At 27.6% G+C, this 20069-nt stretch overlaps 2 protein-coding genes across 2 annotated transcripts; one reads left to right on the forward strand and one right to left on the reverse strand.

The window, feature by feature from the left end:
- Positions 1 to 4307: 4307 nt before the first annotated feature.
- Positions 4308 to 9755, forward strand: LOC138935619 (circadian clock-controlled protein daywake-like). Its single transcript, XM_070300357.1, has 4 exons — positions 4308 to 4561; positions 5704 to 5935; positions 8053 to 8198; positions 8389 to 9755. The coding sequence occupies exons 1-4, from the start codon at positions 4480 to 4482 to the stop codon at positions 8682 to 8684; spliced, it is 756 nt and encodes a 251-aa protein (XP_070156458.1). The 5' UTR covers positions 4308 to 4479; the 3' UTR covers positions 8685 to 9755.
- A 1400-nt stretch (positions 9756 to 11155) lies between these two features.
- On the reverse strand, positions 11156 to 19154 carry LOC138935819 (putative beta-carotene-binding protein). Its single transcript, XM_070300687.1, has 4 exons — positions 18992 to 19154; positions 16994 to 17356; positions 12560 to 12922; positions 11156 to 12437 (listed from the first exon to the last, which is right to left on the reverse strand). Exons 1-4 carry the CDS (start codon positions 19044 to 19046, stop codon positions 12130 to 12132), a joined length of 1089 nt encoding a protein of 362 aa, XP_070156788.1. The 5' UTR covers positions 19047 to 19154; the 3' UTR covers positions 11156 to 12129.
- Between the last annotated feature and the right edge of the window lie 915 nt (positions 19155 to 20069).

A 20069-nucleotide genomic window follows, 5' to 3' on the forward strand; every position in this document is an offset into this window, starting at 1 on the left:
AAAAATCGCGTATAATCATAATGAAAAATCAGGATATTTACATAATCATCTGCACATTCTCTATTTTATTCATATCGCAAAACATTATTGCGTCAAGTATGTTTAATACTTCAAGAAAACATCAGTGTTATTTTTATTATATTTAAGATTGATGATGATGTTTTACATGAACTTATTACATACAGCAATAATTGCTTTAAATCTGAATGAAACAAAGGAATTAAGAAATTGGTTGTACGACAAAGCTTCAAATGAGAAAATAATTACAACAAAATAATCATTCTGAAATGCAAAAAGCACAATTATACAATATATTGTATAATACAATCAATTATATCTCGTCAAATTAAATCACGTCTTTTCTGGAAATCCGAATCATTATATATCGAATAGATACATTATCCTTCTAACGATAAGCGATAGGCCTTATCATTTATTATGTAATTATTAAAAATTTATTTTATTTTTTTTTTTTCGATAAAAAATAGCAACATCCCGTAGAAGATGTAAAATTAAACTTCTAGGAAATGTAACATTAAATGTTTATATTAAAGATCGAAGTAATTGGAATAAATGGACGATATCATACAATATTAATTAAATTAAAGGGAAAGATAATTTATTTTTTGAGTACTAAATAATTAGCTTACTTTTTAATAACAAAAATAGTATATGTTCAGAATATAATAATATTAAATATTTTTATTTAATAAAAAATATATTTAAAAATAAAAAAGATATAATTTTCATTTTAAAATAATTATTTCAAAAATTCGGATCAAATTAGTTAAATATTTTTGTCATCATTATTTTCAGAATATCGTATTTAAATATTGCGCTTTCAGGTGTTGAGACTTTTAATCGGCAACGAGAAAAACGATTCGAAACTTCATTTGCATATGACTGTCATGGATATAACTTGAATGGCAATGTCTACAAAGAATATTGTATGAATTTTATTCCAAGTCTAACATCCGGTAAATAGCATTAATATTTCGTGAAACATGTGTCCACAATGGAAACAATTATTATATTTGCTCTCGCGCAAAAAAAGACACTCGTAAAAAGACTTTTATATCAGCATTACATCTTCGCGATTATCAAAGCGGAATTGTGATTCCAGTGATTTTTGCTCTGACACGAGGGTTCTGGATTTAGTTTACTGAGTAGGTGGTATAAGATCTATATATATATATATGCTGCGTTGAAATTATTGGGTCAATGAAAGTAGGGAATTACGATTTACTATACCGTGTTTTCCAATATGAGAGAAAGAGAAAAAAAAAGAGAAATTGATGCTGTCGATAATAATTTTTCAAAATGTACAGATTAAAATGATTTCGTAAATATCTTAATATATGGAGGGATTGTTGAAAAAATTACAACAGAGATGTAAGATCGAGTGACATCATGCAAGCAGGTTTGTAAGATGAAGTTTGCGACCAAAGGTAACTAATTTTCTAATCGCGATACGTGTTATGTGACGAGGTATGTGACATACATATATTTCATGCAAAAGTGAGGAATAAAAAAAAGATCGAATTCACGTAAAAAATGAAAATTTCGCCTTTCAAAAGAAAGAAAAAAATATATAATTAATTTTAGAATATTTTAATATAATAATGGTCTTTTTGTGTATTATATATAAAAATTTGAAATATTTAGTTTTTAGTATTTAGTAATTTAAAGTATTTGATTTATTAAAATAAGATTTTTTTTTTTTTCCAGATGATGATTATAATATAAAATTTTTATTTAGAAAAAAACGTAATATTTTTAAATTATAGATGATATACGCAAATATAAAATTTTTCTTAAATACGTGGTGTTTCCGTATTATGAAAGAGATTAATGTTAGAAAAACAGGAAATTATTTCTAGATATTTCAATAATTTGTTTATAATTCATGAGACATTTGTACTTTGAGTAATGCGTCTCTAATTTATTTGATTGATGGACTGCAAAGCGACACATTGACATCCGGTAAGCTGTCAACGTCGATTTTACAATTATTATGTCAGAGCTCTGACAACACTCCATTTCTTAATGACAGATTATGAATTATAATGTTTTTGTTAATTCACAAGCTCTCTGTAGCTCATGCAGATACGCATAAACATTTGCACGTTTCCGGAAGTTATACTTTTGTATGCAAGACTTTATTCTTTACTTTTTGTATCTCGATAACTCTTGCTATATTAGTTTGAATCAGAACTCCTCGATTGTAACTCATGAAATGTATTAAAATCTATCAGGAAATTTATTGTAGCAATCTTATTTTATAAAAACTTAATTGGAAATTATTATATACACATATAGGATAAAATGTTACTTTTCTAAGCAATAACAAAAATATTTAGTAATATCTTTTTAATGTTTTAGAAAAAAAAATTTTTATGACTGATCATACGTTAGAGAAGTATATGTAAGAAAGAAAGAAAATGTGCAAACACAAAAAGCACAAAAATATATTTTGCATCTTCGAGATGCAAAATTTAATATATAATATTAATTTCATTTTGTTGACGTTAATATTCTTTCTTTTCAAATGTATAATTTATGCTGCAAACTATTTACAGTAGTATTTAGCGATTGATATCGATATTTCGTCATCTGCCGCATTATTTTATCATATTAAATGCTAGTATTTAGTTACCCCGTTACTTCGATAATTTCAATATTTATTAGGAAACTTAATTTATCCATATAATAACTTCACAGTGCTTAAGATAAAATTTGAACGTATAAAAAATTTTTTATTCCGTTATTCAGAGTGCGTGTGCTTTCTAAATGTGCCATAAAAGCGAGACTATTAAATTCCGATACATGTGTAATGATTTAATATTATTAGATACCGTAAGGTATGGATTTTGATTCTGGCATATCAACACATTTTCGTGTAATTTTAATTTTAGAAAAAAATCTCTCAAAATCTATGCTCTTGCATGTTTGTTTCCATCAATTTCTGTGAAATTCATCACGCATTTCTGACCACTTATTTCTATGGTACACACGCATAATGACATTGATGGCTAAGAAACTACGTCTTTCGTTGCGTAATACATGTCAACAGCTGCTGAGTTAGATGGTCATTTCAAAAAATTACTTCTTCTTATCTGACAAAATAAAAGCAACTATACAAAACACCAAATCATAACTAGAGTTTAATTTCTTAGACTCATCGAATAAATAATATCTTAAAAATTTTCATGATTGTAACTAATTATAATCATGAATATTTAAAAAAAAAACTTTTTTTTTTTTTTTTGCTTATAACAGTTTATACGATAAAATATCGTTAAAAAAAGTTGAAAAAAGTTAATTCAAATTTTAAATTTAAATATCAGCAATAAGAAAAACGTCGACATTTTTTTTTTATTTTAAAAGTGTTACCGAGTATTATAATTTCAGGGGATTTTACATAATGTTTATTAAATATTAAATTGTGGCTTTTTGCAAGATGTGCTTGGTTCCCAAATTTGCTTATTTCGATCATGAAAGAAACTCGTATTCCTTTCGTTAGCGGATTACCAATAGGAGAGTTAGGCTAATATAAAATTCTAGCAACGCGCGCGATCGATTTCTAAGCCAATTTCAAAATAAATCGATTCTGAAATGAAGTATGTGGATTAAGACCATTAAACTTATACAATCGTTTTTATCGAATAAACGCGATATATCCATTCAAAGAAAAAGACTTCGCCGTGGCATGAAATGATAAATTTTCAATAAAGAAATGGAAAATTAAGGACATAAAATGACTGAGGAACATCAGCTAAGATTTTCCGTATCTTTTCTCTTTTAAATTTGCACACTATTTATTATTAATTGCAAGAAAAGCAAAGTAATCTGTATATTAAAAGTTAAATATATATCTATCTCTAATAAAATATACTATTATAGATATATATATTAGACATTAGACGTATCGTACTGATCTTAAAGACATATATATACCAACAGGATACATTTCTACTTCAGAAATAGTATCATTGTTTAAATTAAAATCGAGCGGTGCAATAATTATCTATGAATTATGCGTCCACGTGAAACATTTCTCTATGACAGATTGTGATGATAGATTTTGTGATCAGACGTTTTTCGTTTGCCTTCGATACAAAGGTCATATGAAGAACGATGCCATTCTCGGCTTTTCGCGGCCGATACGTGCACATATTTCCTGTGATCATCTAAAGGCAGATATCTGGAGAATAAGAATGGTTTTCTTTTCAATCATCATTATAGGTGACGAGTGATGTACGATAGAAGAGGGGATGAATAGTCACTGCTATAAGACGTTCAGATCGCCGTTCGGATCATTTCCAGTTCGATTATACTCGAATCACCTGCTGCTGTGGGTCGACAACGGCGATCCCCGTCGTCGAAATCCGTGTCCAGGCTTTTGCAAGCCCGGAAGACGCATATTCATTCGTTGAGCTTCCTGTCTGTCTCTTTCTTTCCATTTCTTCGAGGAAAAAAATGATGGTACTAGCGAAGGCAACAATCTTTGCGATCCTGTTTATCGTGGCGACGATTAACGCGGAAGCTGTGCGGGATATACGTGAGTAAATTTCTACTAAAACTTTTTCAAAGAAGAAAATTTATCGCACAACAGAGAAATGTTGTATGTGTTTTCATGTGGCTAGAAAAGATGTTTATTGCGTCTCATGTATGCCAACTCGCTTTAATATACAATATTATTATTATATCGTACAAAGCAAACTGTTAAAGATCCTTGATTCAATCAACTCAATCGACTCGGCTGTTAGATCATCGTTCCAATCAAGATATCTATTAAATCTACTTGTACTTTGATATACTCGTAAATTAACGATGAGTTAGAAACTTGAGACAAATTTTTCGTTTTATATTTTTGGATCTAATTATTTAGATCTATTTACAAACTTGTTAGCAAAGTTTCTTGTTTCAGTATCTTGATCCTCATGCTTGACAGATGTAAAATCTTTGCAAATTTTTGTTATGGCTGTGACGCGAAAAATATTGTTATTAAATAATTGCGCGTGTGATTTAAATCTCGGCTAAGAAGAGCGTTTTCTTTTTCCCTTATATTTTTTGTCACTTTATACATAAATACTTACATATATACATGTACACGCATCCGGATATCATCTTTTTTGATGAAATTGGCAACTACAAGATCATTTTAAAAAATTGTCCTTTCTTCCCTAACAATATGCAACTTTAATAAAAAGAAATCTTTTTTTGCATAAAAGATCTATGTAGATCTTGTAGACCTTCGGAAGTTGCATAAATATTGCGTCGAACAATTTAATATGCATTTGGTTTAAATTTAAATTTTTATTGCTGTATATGTCGGAAAATATTAAAAAAAACGCTTGCGTAAGAAAAGCAAAAAACCGGTCCAGAGTTATTGCATATTATAACGAGTTAATCAATGTATTCTTCTGATCAAGATATCTAAAAAATTAAACTACATTACTAATAGTGTGACACTATAAAAATAATATCATGTAATTATAAATCTAAAGAAGAGATCAGAAGAATCGAGCGCTACAAAAATTCCTATATACATATTTAGTAATAAGTATTTATTTTATTTTCCCTTTGAAAAATATGTGTTCTTATATAATAATTATAATAATAATAATGTTATAAATAATTACAACTATATCAATTATCTTAAATAATTATGTCTAATAATAATTTTAATTACGCTCGCAGCTGAATTCCTGCACATTTGCCAAACACGTGACCCGCAATACGAAACATGTGTCAGCAACAGTATAAATGATTTGAAACCATATCTCAAGGTGGGCGTGCCGGAATATAATATTCCTTCTATGGAACCTCTTATATTGAAGAAACTATCGATTTCACCATCAAATAGCTTGCGAGTAAAAATGACTGATGTCAACGTATACGGCGCCAGTAGCTTCGAAGTTACTAAAATGAAGTAAGTATAAAAAATGGCATATATATATATATATATATAAAATGTAGCAGGATCATCTGTGAAAGTCAGCTTTAAAAGATGCGAATACGAATATCGAGATGTATGTCAAATATAATAGCCGTCTGTAGAATTAAATAATTTCTTATTAATATAAATATCGTAACATCTAAACTTTGATGTAATAATTTTGGAGATATACAGAGAGAGAGAGAGAGAGAGAGAGAGAGAGAATGATGGGGGGAGGGGGGATAGAAAAAAGGAAGAAAGAAACAATATATATGTGTATGCAAATATATTTTTTTCATTTCTTGAATCAATGGTTCATAAATACATCATGACGCTGAACAAATGATATAATATGCTTTAGATTGTCGTTTTAGATTGTGAAATTATTCGAAATCGAAAAAAACTTTCGATGCGTACTAATTCTGTACGAATATTGGACATTCTCCATTACACGATGAACAATTGTGTTACGAGCGTATTATTCAGATAATATAATATTTTGCACGGGATTCGAGATGAGAAGTCTCTCCTAATATTAAATTGATTACGTACATGCTTCTGCTGCTCTCTCGACTATTAATCCAACTAGATTATATATAGTTATGAAAGAGATAATTATGCACGTATTGTTTTTCTTGTCGTTGACTTTTTCATATACTCGTAAGACGAGTATTTTTATACGCCTTCCTTAGCATAAATTGCGTCGGGCTCTTCTCACAACATTGCTTTGACTCTTTAACATTTATTAAGAAAGAATTTATCGATTGATCTAACTCATTATATACTTCTTTTAACTTTCTTATATTTTATTTATTGTAAATTTTATTGAGAGAAAAAGTTTAATTCGTTGTCAATTAAATATTGATATAACGACAAAATGTAATGATAAAAAAAAGGAATAAGGAAATAAATAAAAATTTTAAACAAGCATTAAAAAATGAGAGTTTCGTAAGCATGTTACGTCAAAATTTCAGCGGGAGAATGTTACTTGAGTGTATTTTTTCCATGATGCTTAAGATACTTAGAACCTCAGAATTTCGGCAATTTGAAATTGTCCTTGAAACATATATTTCTATTGGCACGATACATTATCACAACGCAAAAATTGCTCGCGACAGAAAAAAAACACATTAAATCGCGCACAACGATGAGGGACGAGTATTCTATTTCATTTGTATTCTATTTCACAAATAGCCGTGACACAAACACTCAAAGTATGTACTTGTATGTGCTATATGTGCAAAGCGTCGGGAACAATGCCGTTTCGTAATGATTAAAAAAAAAAAAAAAAAAAAAAAAAAAAAAAAAAAAAAATCGATAAGAATCCGGAAATGATGGACAGAAACGACAACGGTCTCGGTAGCGTTTCTCATTACGTACTTCGCGTTGCACGCGAAATTTAAAAGGGCTCTCGTCAAAGTATCGAGTAAAAATAAGACGCTCAGGAGAAAAAAAAAGAGATGTATAAAGTTTAAAATGTCATGGTAATAATGCGGATGAAGGAGGTCGATGTCGTCTATTGAAATCGTCAATTGATGACTTGCCATATGTGCAAACTGCGAAGTTTAATATCTCTATGATAATCCATTTATCACTAGGAAATGGACAAGGCATAATGTGTCAACTTTTGAATATGACATTATTATGTATCATATATTGTGTTCATAGTCTTGACAATAATGCCAGAACTTTGCAAGGCTTTCTAATAAACGTAATTCGTTGTATGAAATCTTAAACATTTTCGATTAAAAATTTCAAGATAAAAGAATATAAAACGTATGTATGACGATGCAATCATAATAATAGGTTCAACAAAGTTTGATGGAATCTTCGTAAACTATAATTTGTGTATTCATTTTATGCCGTTGTACAATTAAGTGAAAATCTATATTAATTATAGATTAATTAAAAAGAAAATCTGATGTGCATTGCTTTTTGGAAGATTTGCATGGACAAACTAACTGAAGATTTAACATTGTACAATTAAAAATTACGGGTACGGATGTGAATGTTATTTAAAAGGATGTCACGTTCAACGAACTTCTCTCGCTATTTTCTTACATTATTATTCGTTTTAATGTGGCTATTTGTGTTTTTCTTTTTTTTTTAAGAATCAACTTTGACAAACTGTTCCTCGTGCTGGATGTGATATTGCCCAATATCTTCATTGAAGGGAAATATGATATCGACGGTAAAATATTGTTACTTCCGATTAGCGGATCGGGTCCGATGAACGGCAACTTCTCCAACGGCATAGGTATTTACGATTTTATACAAGATAATATTATTTATTATATCGCACTAATATTTCAATCTCATAGATTGTTATCTTGGAATTCAAAAAGTGATATATGTCAAGATCATTATTGCAGTAATAATAATAAAAAATATTGTATTCATTTATCTCTATTGTATATGAAATAACGATCTCGTTTCTTTTTTTATAGGCATAGCCAAGATCCAGGCTGAAAGATACATTGACGAGAACGGCATCGAGAGGGTTCGTATCGTGGATTTTAAATTAAAAATCTCAGTGAGCAAGGGCTCGGTGAAACTAGACAATCTATTCAATGGCGAACAGATACTCGGGGATCTTATTAATTCGTCCATCAACAACAATTTCGATCTCTTTGCAAAGGAATTTCTGCCAATGGTGGAAATGACTCTCTCTGACGCGTTTCAAAATATCAGCAACAACATTATTCAACAGTTCTCGTTTACACAACTCTTCCCCGGCTTGTAAATCTATCTCGGTGATCGAGGACAGGCTGGAAAACAGATTAAGTTTGAAAATCTATCGTAACATTTATAAGAGTCCGATAAAAGAAGTTAGAGAAAATTTAGCGCTACTTTTATCTTCGTTGAATCTTCCTTTTGCATGTGTGCGTGCTTGATTAAGGTTTGCATCCCTAACAATGAAATATTATAGTGCGTTTAATTTCGATGTAATCCAGAATTTCAATTCTGGCAAAAAAATAGGGAAGGAAATGGGAGAATTGTAAATATCATCAATACAAGATCGCACACACAGAACGAGATCCTGACACTTCTTGAAACATTAATGATTGATGATCGCGCAAATCGTTTCTGATGAATCTGATTTAGGGTCTTCCAATATTCGCGAGATTTGTTTATTTAATTATTAATTTAAAATTAAAACAGCGATGAATTAGCTAAGTATTTGTAAAATATAGAAAAATAATGATAATTTTTAGAAAATATCAAGATAAGATAAAATTATGCGTCTTTGAAAATATTTGTGAATTTTATAAATTTAAATTTTATTTAAATTTTATAAATTTCAAAAATTTCATGGGGCAAAAGAACTTTTTATACAATTCTATTAAAGAAAACATTCTATATAATTTGATATGTGCGCGTGTGTAATATTTGAATTTGTTATCAAATACGGAAACTATTTGCATGAGCTGCTAAAATAAGCATCTAGAATGAAACATGATATATTTGATTGATGAAGTGAAAAATCAAGTATTTTTCTGCGAATACAACAATAGAATACTGTACAGCAATATTCTTGCTGCCGATTTTTTTTTATCCGTTATTGACAAGTAAAAGCTCTGAATAAAAGTATGGAAATATAATTTATCAATACAGAGTTAGCATCATGTTTTTAAATAAAAATTTAATTGGTAAAAAACTTATCGAGACCACTAAACGAAATTTTATAAAATCTAATTACATGTGCGTGATGTATAACGTGACAATTTCGTTTTATATTTTTAATGTGTGCATACCGAGAAATACCGATAAGCTTAATGGATCATGAATCGTTGAATAAAGTTGTTGACCGTAATATATTTTTTAATTTTTTTGCTCCCTTCTCCTTTTTAAATTTATAATTTGCAAGTAAAATAACTCGCGAGTTTTTATAATTTATGGAATTTTTTAAATCGTCCATATTGGATGTGTATTTTACTAGTACATTATATATTTTTTTTATTATAATATATTAGTAATCACATTTTGCGAATAGCATTATGATACTTTTTTAATTCATAACCTATTTAAAAAGTCCTCTACAATCTTTAATTTGCTAGATATATTTGTTATAATTTATTTGTTATAATTTTATAATATTTATCATAGAAAGCATTCATGATAAGCACATTTTTTTATGTATACGATATAGACAATAGCAACTATTATTTTAACAAATTTATTGGAATTTATAGCGGTGATAAAAAAATTATGTGTTGTAACCATATAGTATATGTATATATTGTACAATATAATCAATATGTATTATTTCACACTATATATACATATCAAACTAGAGATTAATTATATTAAATGCTAATATATTTTTAAATTCATGTTTTAAAGCGTGATATAATAATGAAAAGGCAAAAAGCTAAATAATGCTTTACAGGAATGTATTTTTCCATAATACATTCGAATAAATTCAACGAAACAATAAATAGAAGGATAACAAGAGATGAGAAATTAGAAAATATATTAAACACGAAAATATATCACGTTGTGTTTCTTATAATTACTGCGTATAAAGAATCGAGTGCATCGCGATCAATTCAATAGTTATAATATATAATAAATCATCGCAAAAAGCATTGTATAATCTGGAAAATTCCCAATGACACAACTTATATAAGTAAGCAGCATGATTAAGTATATTTGAGATTTTATATTTACGATTAAAAGCTATTTGTATCACGTTTTAAATGTACGTATCGAAACTTTTTTTACTGAAATTATTAGAAAGATATCATGATATGATATATTACATTTTACTAATTTTTTCCAACAATACAAGAAATACTGCAATTAATATATGTTATACATTATTTAACACACATTATTATTTTAGCTAATATTTATACTAAATATTAAGTAAAATTATATTTAAAAAATTTAGTATTAGATTAGTTTAATTACAATGTGTGTAGTATATATATATATATATATATTTTTAGGGAGTAGAATATAATTACAAATAATTTATGTGGTAAATATAATATGTTAAATAAAAGATTTTAATTGTATATATTTTTAAAAATTGTATGCAGATTAATTAGAAAATTCTGATATAAAAGAATGTCACATAATAATATAAGATGTTATCCAATGCAATCAATTAAATCAAATTATTAGCGTCAAATAGAATTTGCACGCTTGGAATAATTATGCGAGTGATCAGTATGCATGTGTTTTTTTTTCTCTTATATATATATATACATATATATATATATATATCTTGTGATTATTGTTTATAAATATTTAAAACTTCAAAAAAAATCTGATTTTTTCCCCTTTCTTACTTGTAGATAATATTTTATACAAGAGATGTAAAACATGTAATAACAAAATATCTGTGTATGAAAAAAAAAAAAAAAAAAAATATATATATATATATATAACTATCTCGGTCAAAACAATTAATCTCTAATGAGTAAAATTACCCACAGGGTTAACGCTTACAATTTAAAGCCGGTTTATTTGGGTTTAAAAACAGAAGCATTTAGTGTACCCCGCAAAATATTCAGCATTTATAAAATTATCAAAATATACAGCTTACAATACAAAAAATTTATACTAACATAAACTACCTTGTTATAATAAACAGACGCGTTATAATTTTCTTTATTCTTTGAAAACAGATTATATTAAAAATTATATTAATCTCTGCCATAATCAAACCTTCCACAATTATTGTTTAATTTTCTTAATATTTATAATCGTCGTGTAACCTCGATGACATTTATTTACAATAAGTACGAAGATAAATATAGCAAAATACCAAATCGGCATCATGGAAAAAAAAAAATAGCAAGTAGCAATAATCGATTGTCATTTCTTATCATCATCACCTTTCTTCTTTAAAAAGATATAAATTTTAATATTTCTTCTTGACAATTTAGTATTGTAATACTTTGACATTTTACTATTATTGTATTGTGTATTTACATGTAAAATAATTATATGACAAGTGATAAAATAAAAAATATTTTTAATTGCCTTAGACTTTAAATTTTATTATCAAGAGGTTGCTTCTATGTTTCTATTAAATAATAATCGCGATAAAATCTATTGCAATATTTTCAAATTCGACAAAGCAAATTTCATTTTCACTAGATAATCATATATATAATCGTTAATTATATACTGATTACTATCGCAACAATGAAGATTAGAATGGAATAATAATTAATTTATGTTCTGTCTGGGAAGAGCTCTTCATAGGTAAAGTGTTTAACTATATCGTTGGCAACCATTAGGATCCGTTTGGAGATTACTTCCTCTAATACCGGCTTAAAGCTTTTAATAACCTCCTCTTGATTGTTGCCTATAAAATTGTTAATAATTTCGGTCAATTGACCAATGTCCCTTTCATTCACATCGTATTTAGCATTGTATCCATGGATATCGATGTTGAGCTTCATCTTCGACAAATACATGTATTTTTTACCGGCTTTAGTGATTACTTTCAGGTCTATGTCCACTTGCGCGTCGATCTTATCTGCAAAAAAATTGAAGAGTCCGTTAATTACGATAAAGTGTAAAAACGAGTTTTGAATTTTTTACGTTAAAGTAGATTTTTCTCTAAACTCTTTAATGGAAAATCAAATATATTTTATATACCTGTAGTAATGTAAACCTGTCCCTTATGAGCAATGGGTACTAGTATACGTACGTCAAAATCATACGTGGCATTCGCTCGAATTAGTCCGAATGAGATATTACCATTAAAGTGAAGTGTATTGAGATCAAAATGAAAGAATTTTATGATGAAATCACAAAGTCCTCCCACTTTTATATCTCTTAAATATATTTTGGTGTTGGCTGTATCGGAAATGACTAGTTCGTCAATGACAACTGGGTCATTGGATGGAATATCTAATTCCGGAATTCCTTCGCAAATCTTACTCTTCAAATTGTTTACGTTATTTATAATACATTGATTGAGATTTGGATCTCTGCGGCCGCATACATTAATGTAAGAAGCTGTAAAGTATAAATCAAATTTATTAATTTATGATTTACGATGATGAAAACTGTTAGTATATATAAAGCGAGTTTGAATAAAACAATATAAAAGAACGAGCTAATAGCCAAGCACGAGATAATAAGCGCAAACAATGCTGATAATGATCAGGATCATGAGGAAGTCTTATTATTTTTGCGCTTGTTATTTTCCATTTGGCTCTTACTAATTCGTTCTCTTTGTAATTTATATTAAAATATTTTTAGACCTTCATTTATTTCTATTGTCTGAATAAAGCAATCATACATGTATACCAAAATAATGTGTAATTTTTTATGTGCGATTGCTAATATTAATTTATAATATAATATTAAGTGTGTGTCTGTGAGATATATAATATTAAATAATATTAAATTAATGACACCATTTTTTTTTAAATAAATGTCAAAAATAAATCTTTTATCTATATAACGTAGTACAAAACTTCAATGAAAGAATGACGTATACAAAATAATTTAATATATGAGTAGTGTAGTTAATAAGAAAATAATTATTATCACGTTTCAAAAATTCTTTATAAAACATTTTGTCTCTAAACGTATATGTATCGTGCCATAAAACACGCGGGATAAAAATTACTTATCAAAACCGATTTTTGACATTGTCATCTTGAATAAATGCCTAGAAGCATGCTGTTTGCAATGCACTTTTGCTATTGTGCTGTATATTTTGCTCATATTTTAGATGATTTATAATTTATGACAAATACTATATTTATAACTATTTATAATTTTTATATTTTAAAATTTCACATTCTGAAATCTTTCTTCTTATCAGTTGTTCATCTAAAATAGATTTTCCAATTGCTATTATATATCTCATTATTCGTAAAAACGAATTAGCGCTCGCTAAGTTCTCTAATTACCTATAAGAATAATCTAATTTAGGAAATAATATTTAAAATATTTTCCTTAATTACAATTTGTTTCGAATAATATGACAAGTTTACGAATAATGTAGCACAGAAATCGCATGTCATGTAATAGAAATATATAATCCTTTTTCAATAAATCTTTTTACTTACGTATTTCTGCTGCAACTTGTGCTGCTATAAGGGCGAAAGTAAAGATTGCAACATACATTTTTCACAGAAGAATTTTTCTTGGTACGAAATACACCTCCTAAAATATTAAATTTTCTAAAATATCAAAACAATTTTGACAGATTCGCGGTGAACGTGAGAATTAAGACTGATGCAACTCACTGATCAAGCTTGTATATATACTGTTTTATATCTCCCTTTATCGAATCAGAAACCAGTCTTTTTCTTTCTTCTTATGACTATGATTCATTCTTTCTAAGCTCACGGTCAGACTCGTTCTCGTTCCAGAGTTGGATAAATAATTCTAGTAATGAATAAAAAATGCAGAAAATCTAAAATCTTCCGCATTCAAATTGATAAAAAAAAAAAAAAAAATTTATTCAATAAATATTTGTATTATATTAAGTCTTGTTATATAACCGATCAGTGATTAAAGAAGATGTATAGTAGGTAAAATTTAATTTTTCATATATAAAAACATGTTTATAGTCTATTTTTTTTTGTTAAAATATTGAAAAAAAATATATATATATAAAATTTGAAAGATGTCGGTGAGATATCTCGTCATCATCTCTGCGGGTATTTTTTGCCTATATAATACTGTAGATAGATTTTTGTGTCATTTTTATGTTATTTAAAATAAAATATTTTTTTCAACAAAAACAATGCAAGAATTTTTGTTCTGTTTCCATGTTTTTAAACAGAGTTAAACATTATCATTTAGTACTATGCACTATTGCATGACATTGAATAGCATTGAATAATGAATATTTGCTTTTAATAATTGAAAGTTACTATAATAATATGGATTTTTTAACAAATATTATCTTTTTTTAATATCATTTCTACGCTATGCGTAAACTATATGTAATATGTTAACAAAATAAAATCGGAAGCGAAAATTAATATCAACTGATGTGTGTGAGAGTCAAATAACAGATAAGTAATCGGTATTATTATGTAAAAACAACTCCAAAACTGGATGATCTTGACATTTTAGCAAAAGATTTACGATTCCGATTAAACTTCAGAATATACAAAATATTTAACAATGTTTACAAGACGTACTCTAAAATTTATAAGGAATTGATATTAAAAATAATATTAGCATAATATTAATATTAAAGTATGATACGTCAGAAAGTGCGGAAAATGTTTTGCAGTTAAACTTCGTTGCATATTTGCTAACACCTTTCGCTTCCCCGTTATCACTCTTGATATATCGATACTATATTACAATACCGCATGAATATCTCTTCTAAAAAAATTGCATTTACTGGAATACACTTTTAGAAAGAGAGAGACACAGAGAGAGAGAGAGAGCCGCAAAGTATGAAGAAGTTATATAAATCATTTAATAATACATATACAATTATTAGTCTAAATTTACTATTAATATTCAATTTAAATGCAAAAATTTATAGACGAGATAAATATGAAGAAAGAGGCTTAATAGTTATAAATCTGGCAAATAATAAATAGATAATATAAACATACTTTTAGTGTAACTTAATTTAACAATTAGCATGCTAGCACACTAATAAATCAATAAAAAAGAATTTTTCAAGATTATTGATTATATAAATATGTTTTAAAACATATAAATGAAAGTAAATACAATTATATTCTTTTCATTATCAACACTCTCTCTCTTTCTCTCTCTCTCTCTCCTCTCTTTCTCTCTCACTCTCTCTAACGCGTCAATTAAGTTAAAATATTCTAACTTTATAATTGTGCTATATGTATTTGGCCTTTACAAATATTTTAATGCGCTTTTAAATAAAAATGCAAATAAAAGAATTATATCATCTCTCGAGCGCTTAAGGGTCACAATGGCTTAAATAGTTAAAAGAACGATTAAATAAGATATTCGCGTAAATTTTAATAAAACTATTTCAATGAAATTACTATTTGTTTGGAAACATTTAGATTTCTATTTAAATTTTTTTTTAAGTTGATTAATATAAATAAGAGAAAAGAAAAAAATATCTGAAATTATTTGAGTGTCATTTTTTGATTACAATTACGCTTTAATTACAATAATAACGCAGAAATATCAGAAAATATTAGACAGAATATGACATTAATATTATACACGCAATTGATAAAGTTGAGAATCGATATTGGATTTCAAATACTTAACAAGGAAAATGTTTTCGATTGATTTCTTTCGATTTGTATATGTTGTAAGCCAGAATAGGTACGTATTTTTTATAATCAAATATTCAATTGCATTTTAGAAAACTTAAAAATATCATTAATATTGTGATATAATATTTAATTTTATCAGTTTTTTTTTTTTAATACTGCACGACAACAAAAATAAATAATACACAATATTAAATGTTGTGAGAATTAGCATATAACAACGCATTTATTTCAAAAGCAAGAGAATAAGCTACATGTGAATGCATGTTTATATATAATAAAATATAACGTTGCAATTTTCTTACATTTATTTCGCAATCATTATTTTGCAACAATATAATTTAAAGAACTCTTAGATTCTTTAAGTTCGGTCCGGAAACATTTCGTCGTAAGAGTACATTTTCGTTACGTTGTTGAAAATTTGAAGAAGCCATTTGGAGATTTTCTCCTCTAATGGCGGCGTCAATCTTTGAATAAATTCTTCTTGATTGCTGCCTATGAGACCGCCAAGAATTTGGCTCAATTGACTTATTTCATCCTCTTTCAAACCGTATTGAACGTCATATGTTTTCATATCGACGGACGTCTTCATTTCTGATGCATATATATATTTTTTGTTCTTATAAGTTGCCATTTCCGCTTGTAGATTTGTCTTTAGGTTTACGTTTTCTACAAGAAAATATACAATCTAATTATCAAATGAAATAATGTCGAGTTTTTTACTTTTTATATTGGAGCATGTGCGCGCACACACACATACACACACACATACACACACACAAACACAAATGCCTTTAAAGATTCTACCTTATTTTAATATAAAACTACTTATTTTAGATACCTATAGCAAGATAAATAGGTGCTTTATGAACAATGGGCACGAGTATACGTATGTCGATATCATATGTGCCATTCAAGTAAAGCCGATTGAAAAAAACTTCCATATTGAAATTAAGCTTGTCCATATTTATATCTACAGATTTTACAATGTAATTACAAATTCCCGTTATTTGTATATCATTTAAATATACTTTGTTGTTGCCAGTCTCGGAAAGGACTAATCTGTCAATAATGAACGGTTCAATCGGTGGAAGGTTCATTTCCGTAAGTCCTTTGCATATCTTATCTTGCAAATTTTGTAAATTATCTGCGACGCACTTATTGAGATTTGGATCTTTGCGTCCACATACGTTAATGTAGGAGGCTACAAAAAGTTTAAAAATTATCTCTGTTAATTTTTAATATTGAATATAAAACTCTGTTAGGAGATAACTTTAAATATTATAGTAACGATACAATATATTTTAAAATAACATACAATTTTATAAATTGTAACGTAATTAGAATGTAATAATGCATCAACGTAATAATGCGCACGTTTCTGATTCATGTTGTAAATTTTTCTAATATTTGAGAAAAGTTATATTATTAGAAAGAGACAAAGAAAGAAAAAAAGAAAGAGAGAGAGAGAGAGAGAGAGAGAGAGAGAGAGAGAGAGAGAGAGAGAGAGAGAGAGAGAGAGATCGGATATATTGCATTGTATATTTTTAATGAAATAACCAATTTTTAAATTTATCATTAAATTTTATATAATTATATTTATATATATATATTAAGTGTATATACAATAAAAGGTAGGTAATGTGTGTAATATATACAGGGTGGGGCATTTATATTGAGACACCTAAATATCTAAAAAATAAAGCAAGATAGAAAGAAATGTTTCAGACAAGTTGTTCGGTTCTATGGGGGGCCATAAGATGGTGCCATTAGTTTGATCTTGGATGGAGGCACTTGGGAGATTTCAATGTCAATCTTGTTTTATTTTCTTTACATCAATTGATGTCTCTCATTTTTTGAGCTTAAAATATTAAGGTAACATTATTACAAAATAAATAATTTTATGAGATATTTCATAGTTTATGTAAAATTATGTCAAAGTAAAGTAATAAAATGAAGTATAAAATATCTCGTAAATTATTAAACTTTTGCCCATCATACCTCTATAACTCTTTATCAAGGAATCGATTTATGTGAAAAAATTAGAGTGTTTCCATTTAAAAAAAAACACGGTTTAAAGTTTAAAGCATCATGAAAGTACACTGCACGTAAAAGTATAATTTAAGTTGATGACACAAACCTGATCTCAATATTTCTATTGTGTTCGGTCTACATTCGGTTTATGTTAGAGTATACTTTGCGCGAACGTTAATGCATCGCATTGTTGCAGCAAATCAAATTTAGAAAATAGAAAGTTGTTATTTCTATAATTTTTTTATAGAGTCTTTTTCAGATTACAACGTAACGCATCAAAACATAAAATACGCGAATAACAAGTTTTATGAGAACTTCTTTTCAAAATTGCCATTACCTACCTACCGTTGTCTTGATTAAATGTGCCAAGATCGTAATTAAAAATTTTTTACATTATTATAAATCAAACGCGCACGCACAGTAAGACCTGTCTCTCTCTCTCTCTCTCTCTCTCTCTCTCTCTCTCTTTCTTTCTCTCTAATGCGATAAATAATATTTAACTGATATATTTTTTAATTGCAATCATAGAGTATTTAGCTTGAAATAATATGGCATGCTCTTCTCATGACAAATATGGCAAAAATTATGCATATATCGTAATGGAGATAATATACAGTAATGAGAATATTTACAATGCATATTATTGAATATATGTTATTATTCGAATATAATAATTTTGTTTAAATAAAATGATACCTTAAAAAGATTTATAATTTAGTAGAAAAAACAGCTTACATATTTTCTATTTTAAATATTATTTATTTTGATCATCTTTGTAAATGCTAATGTATTTTCGTTTACTCACGTATTTCAGCTGCATACGCTGTCGCAAGCGCAACTGCAAAGACTGCAACGAACATCTTGAAGATCTCAAAGTTTTTCTTGGCACCTTTCAATATAATAAGAACGTAATAAGAACTATTCTAAGAGATGTATGGCCAGTGTGAACCAAGATTGATTAATGGAAATAAGGAAAAAGAATTAAGCTTATATATACTATAAATTCCCACCATAATGACATCATTACAACTGATTCATATTCTTCTAAGATCTCGATTTTTATTCTAATGCGTGAAACAAGTTTGTATCTACTTTGTTTTTTATCCATGTTATCTCACTCCAATTATGTAATTACATGGCAAATGTATAAAAGAAGATATTACAGGAAAAAAATTTCGGACTATAGTGGAACGATTGATCCAATGAAAGAGGATGCAGAAGAACCTAGGAAAAAAAATTGCAACACGCGTATTATACTTAATAACTTATCTTATTATATTTAATAATTAGTCTTTTTTTCTTTTTGCAATTATGATTTTTTTTTTTCAAAATCCATATACTTATTCGTACTTATTAATAGAGACAGATTATTAGAATTAATAAATAAAATGGTATAAGACCAAGTAAATTTCGTGCCCTGTGCATATAATCAGTTTCATAGAAGACTTATTTTTCTATGAAACTGATGCACTACCATCCACGTATGGCTCCTACTAGCACGCGATTATTTGAATTTGTGACATCACTTAAGAGCATTAATTTCTTAAATTGTTAATAAATAAAAATTGAAGTATGAAGTTGGCTCTCTTAAGTATATATATATATTTCTTATATTATAATTTATTTAATAATTATATACATACATATGTATATATTTATACACAAATATTTCATATATATATAATTTATTTTCAAGATATTTGTACCTCATAGTTTACAACAAGTTTAAAGATATGTTAAAAAATCTTTATAAGCATGTGCTATACACAGAAACGAACAGTGACTTTGCAATGCGCAGAATTTTTTATTTATACGTATATGTAAATACGTATTTTTTAAAGTTAATTATGATTACGTGAGAGGAAGTTGTACACTTTATGCGA

Source organism: Polyergus mexicanus, unplaced genomic scaffold (assembly GCF_030449975.1).
Source record: "Polyergus mexicanus isolate NDT 795.1 unplaced genomic scaffold, iyPolMexi1.0 SCAF_1, whole genome shotgun sequence".
NCBI classification, from domain to species: domain Eukaryota; kingdom Metazoa; phylum Arthropoda; class Insecta; order Hymenoptera; family Formicidae; genus Polyergus; species Polyergus mexicanus.

Excerpts from the sequence above, each read along its gene's own strand:
- LOC138935619 (XM_070300357.1), top strand. The coding sequence starts at position 4,480 with ATGATGGTACTAGCGAAGGCAACAATCTTTGCGATCCTGTTTATCGTG. Across the intron at positions 4,562-5,703 it reads GGAAGCTGTGCGGGATATAC|CTGAATTCCTGCACATTTGC; the intron begins GTGAGTAAATTT and ends TTACGCTCGCAG. Across the intron at positions 8,199-8,388 it reads CAACTTCTCCAACGGCATAG|GCATAGCCAAGATCCAGGCT; the intron begins GTATTTACGATT and ends CTTTTTTTATAG.
- LOC138935819 (XM_070300687.1), bottom strand. The coding sequence starts at position 19,046 with ATGTTCGTTGCAGTCTTTGCAGTTGCGCTTGCGACAGCGTATGCAGCT. Across the intron at positions 17,357-18,991 it reads AGCGTATGCAGCTGAAATAC|CCTCCTACATTAACGTATGT; the intron begins GTGAGTAAACGA and ends AACTTTTTGTAG. Across the intron at positions 12,438-12,559 it reads ACAGGTTTACATTACTACAG|ATAAGATCGACGCGCAAGTG; the intron begins GTATATAAAATA and ends ATTTTTTTGCAG.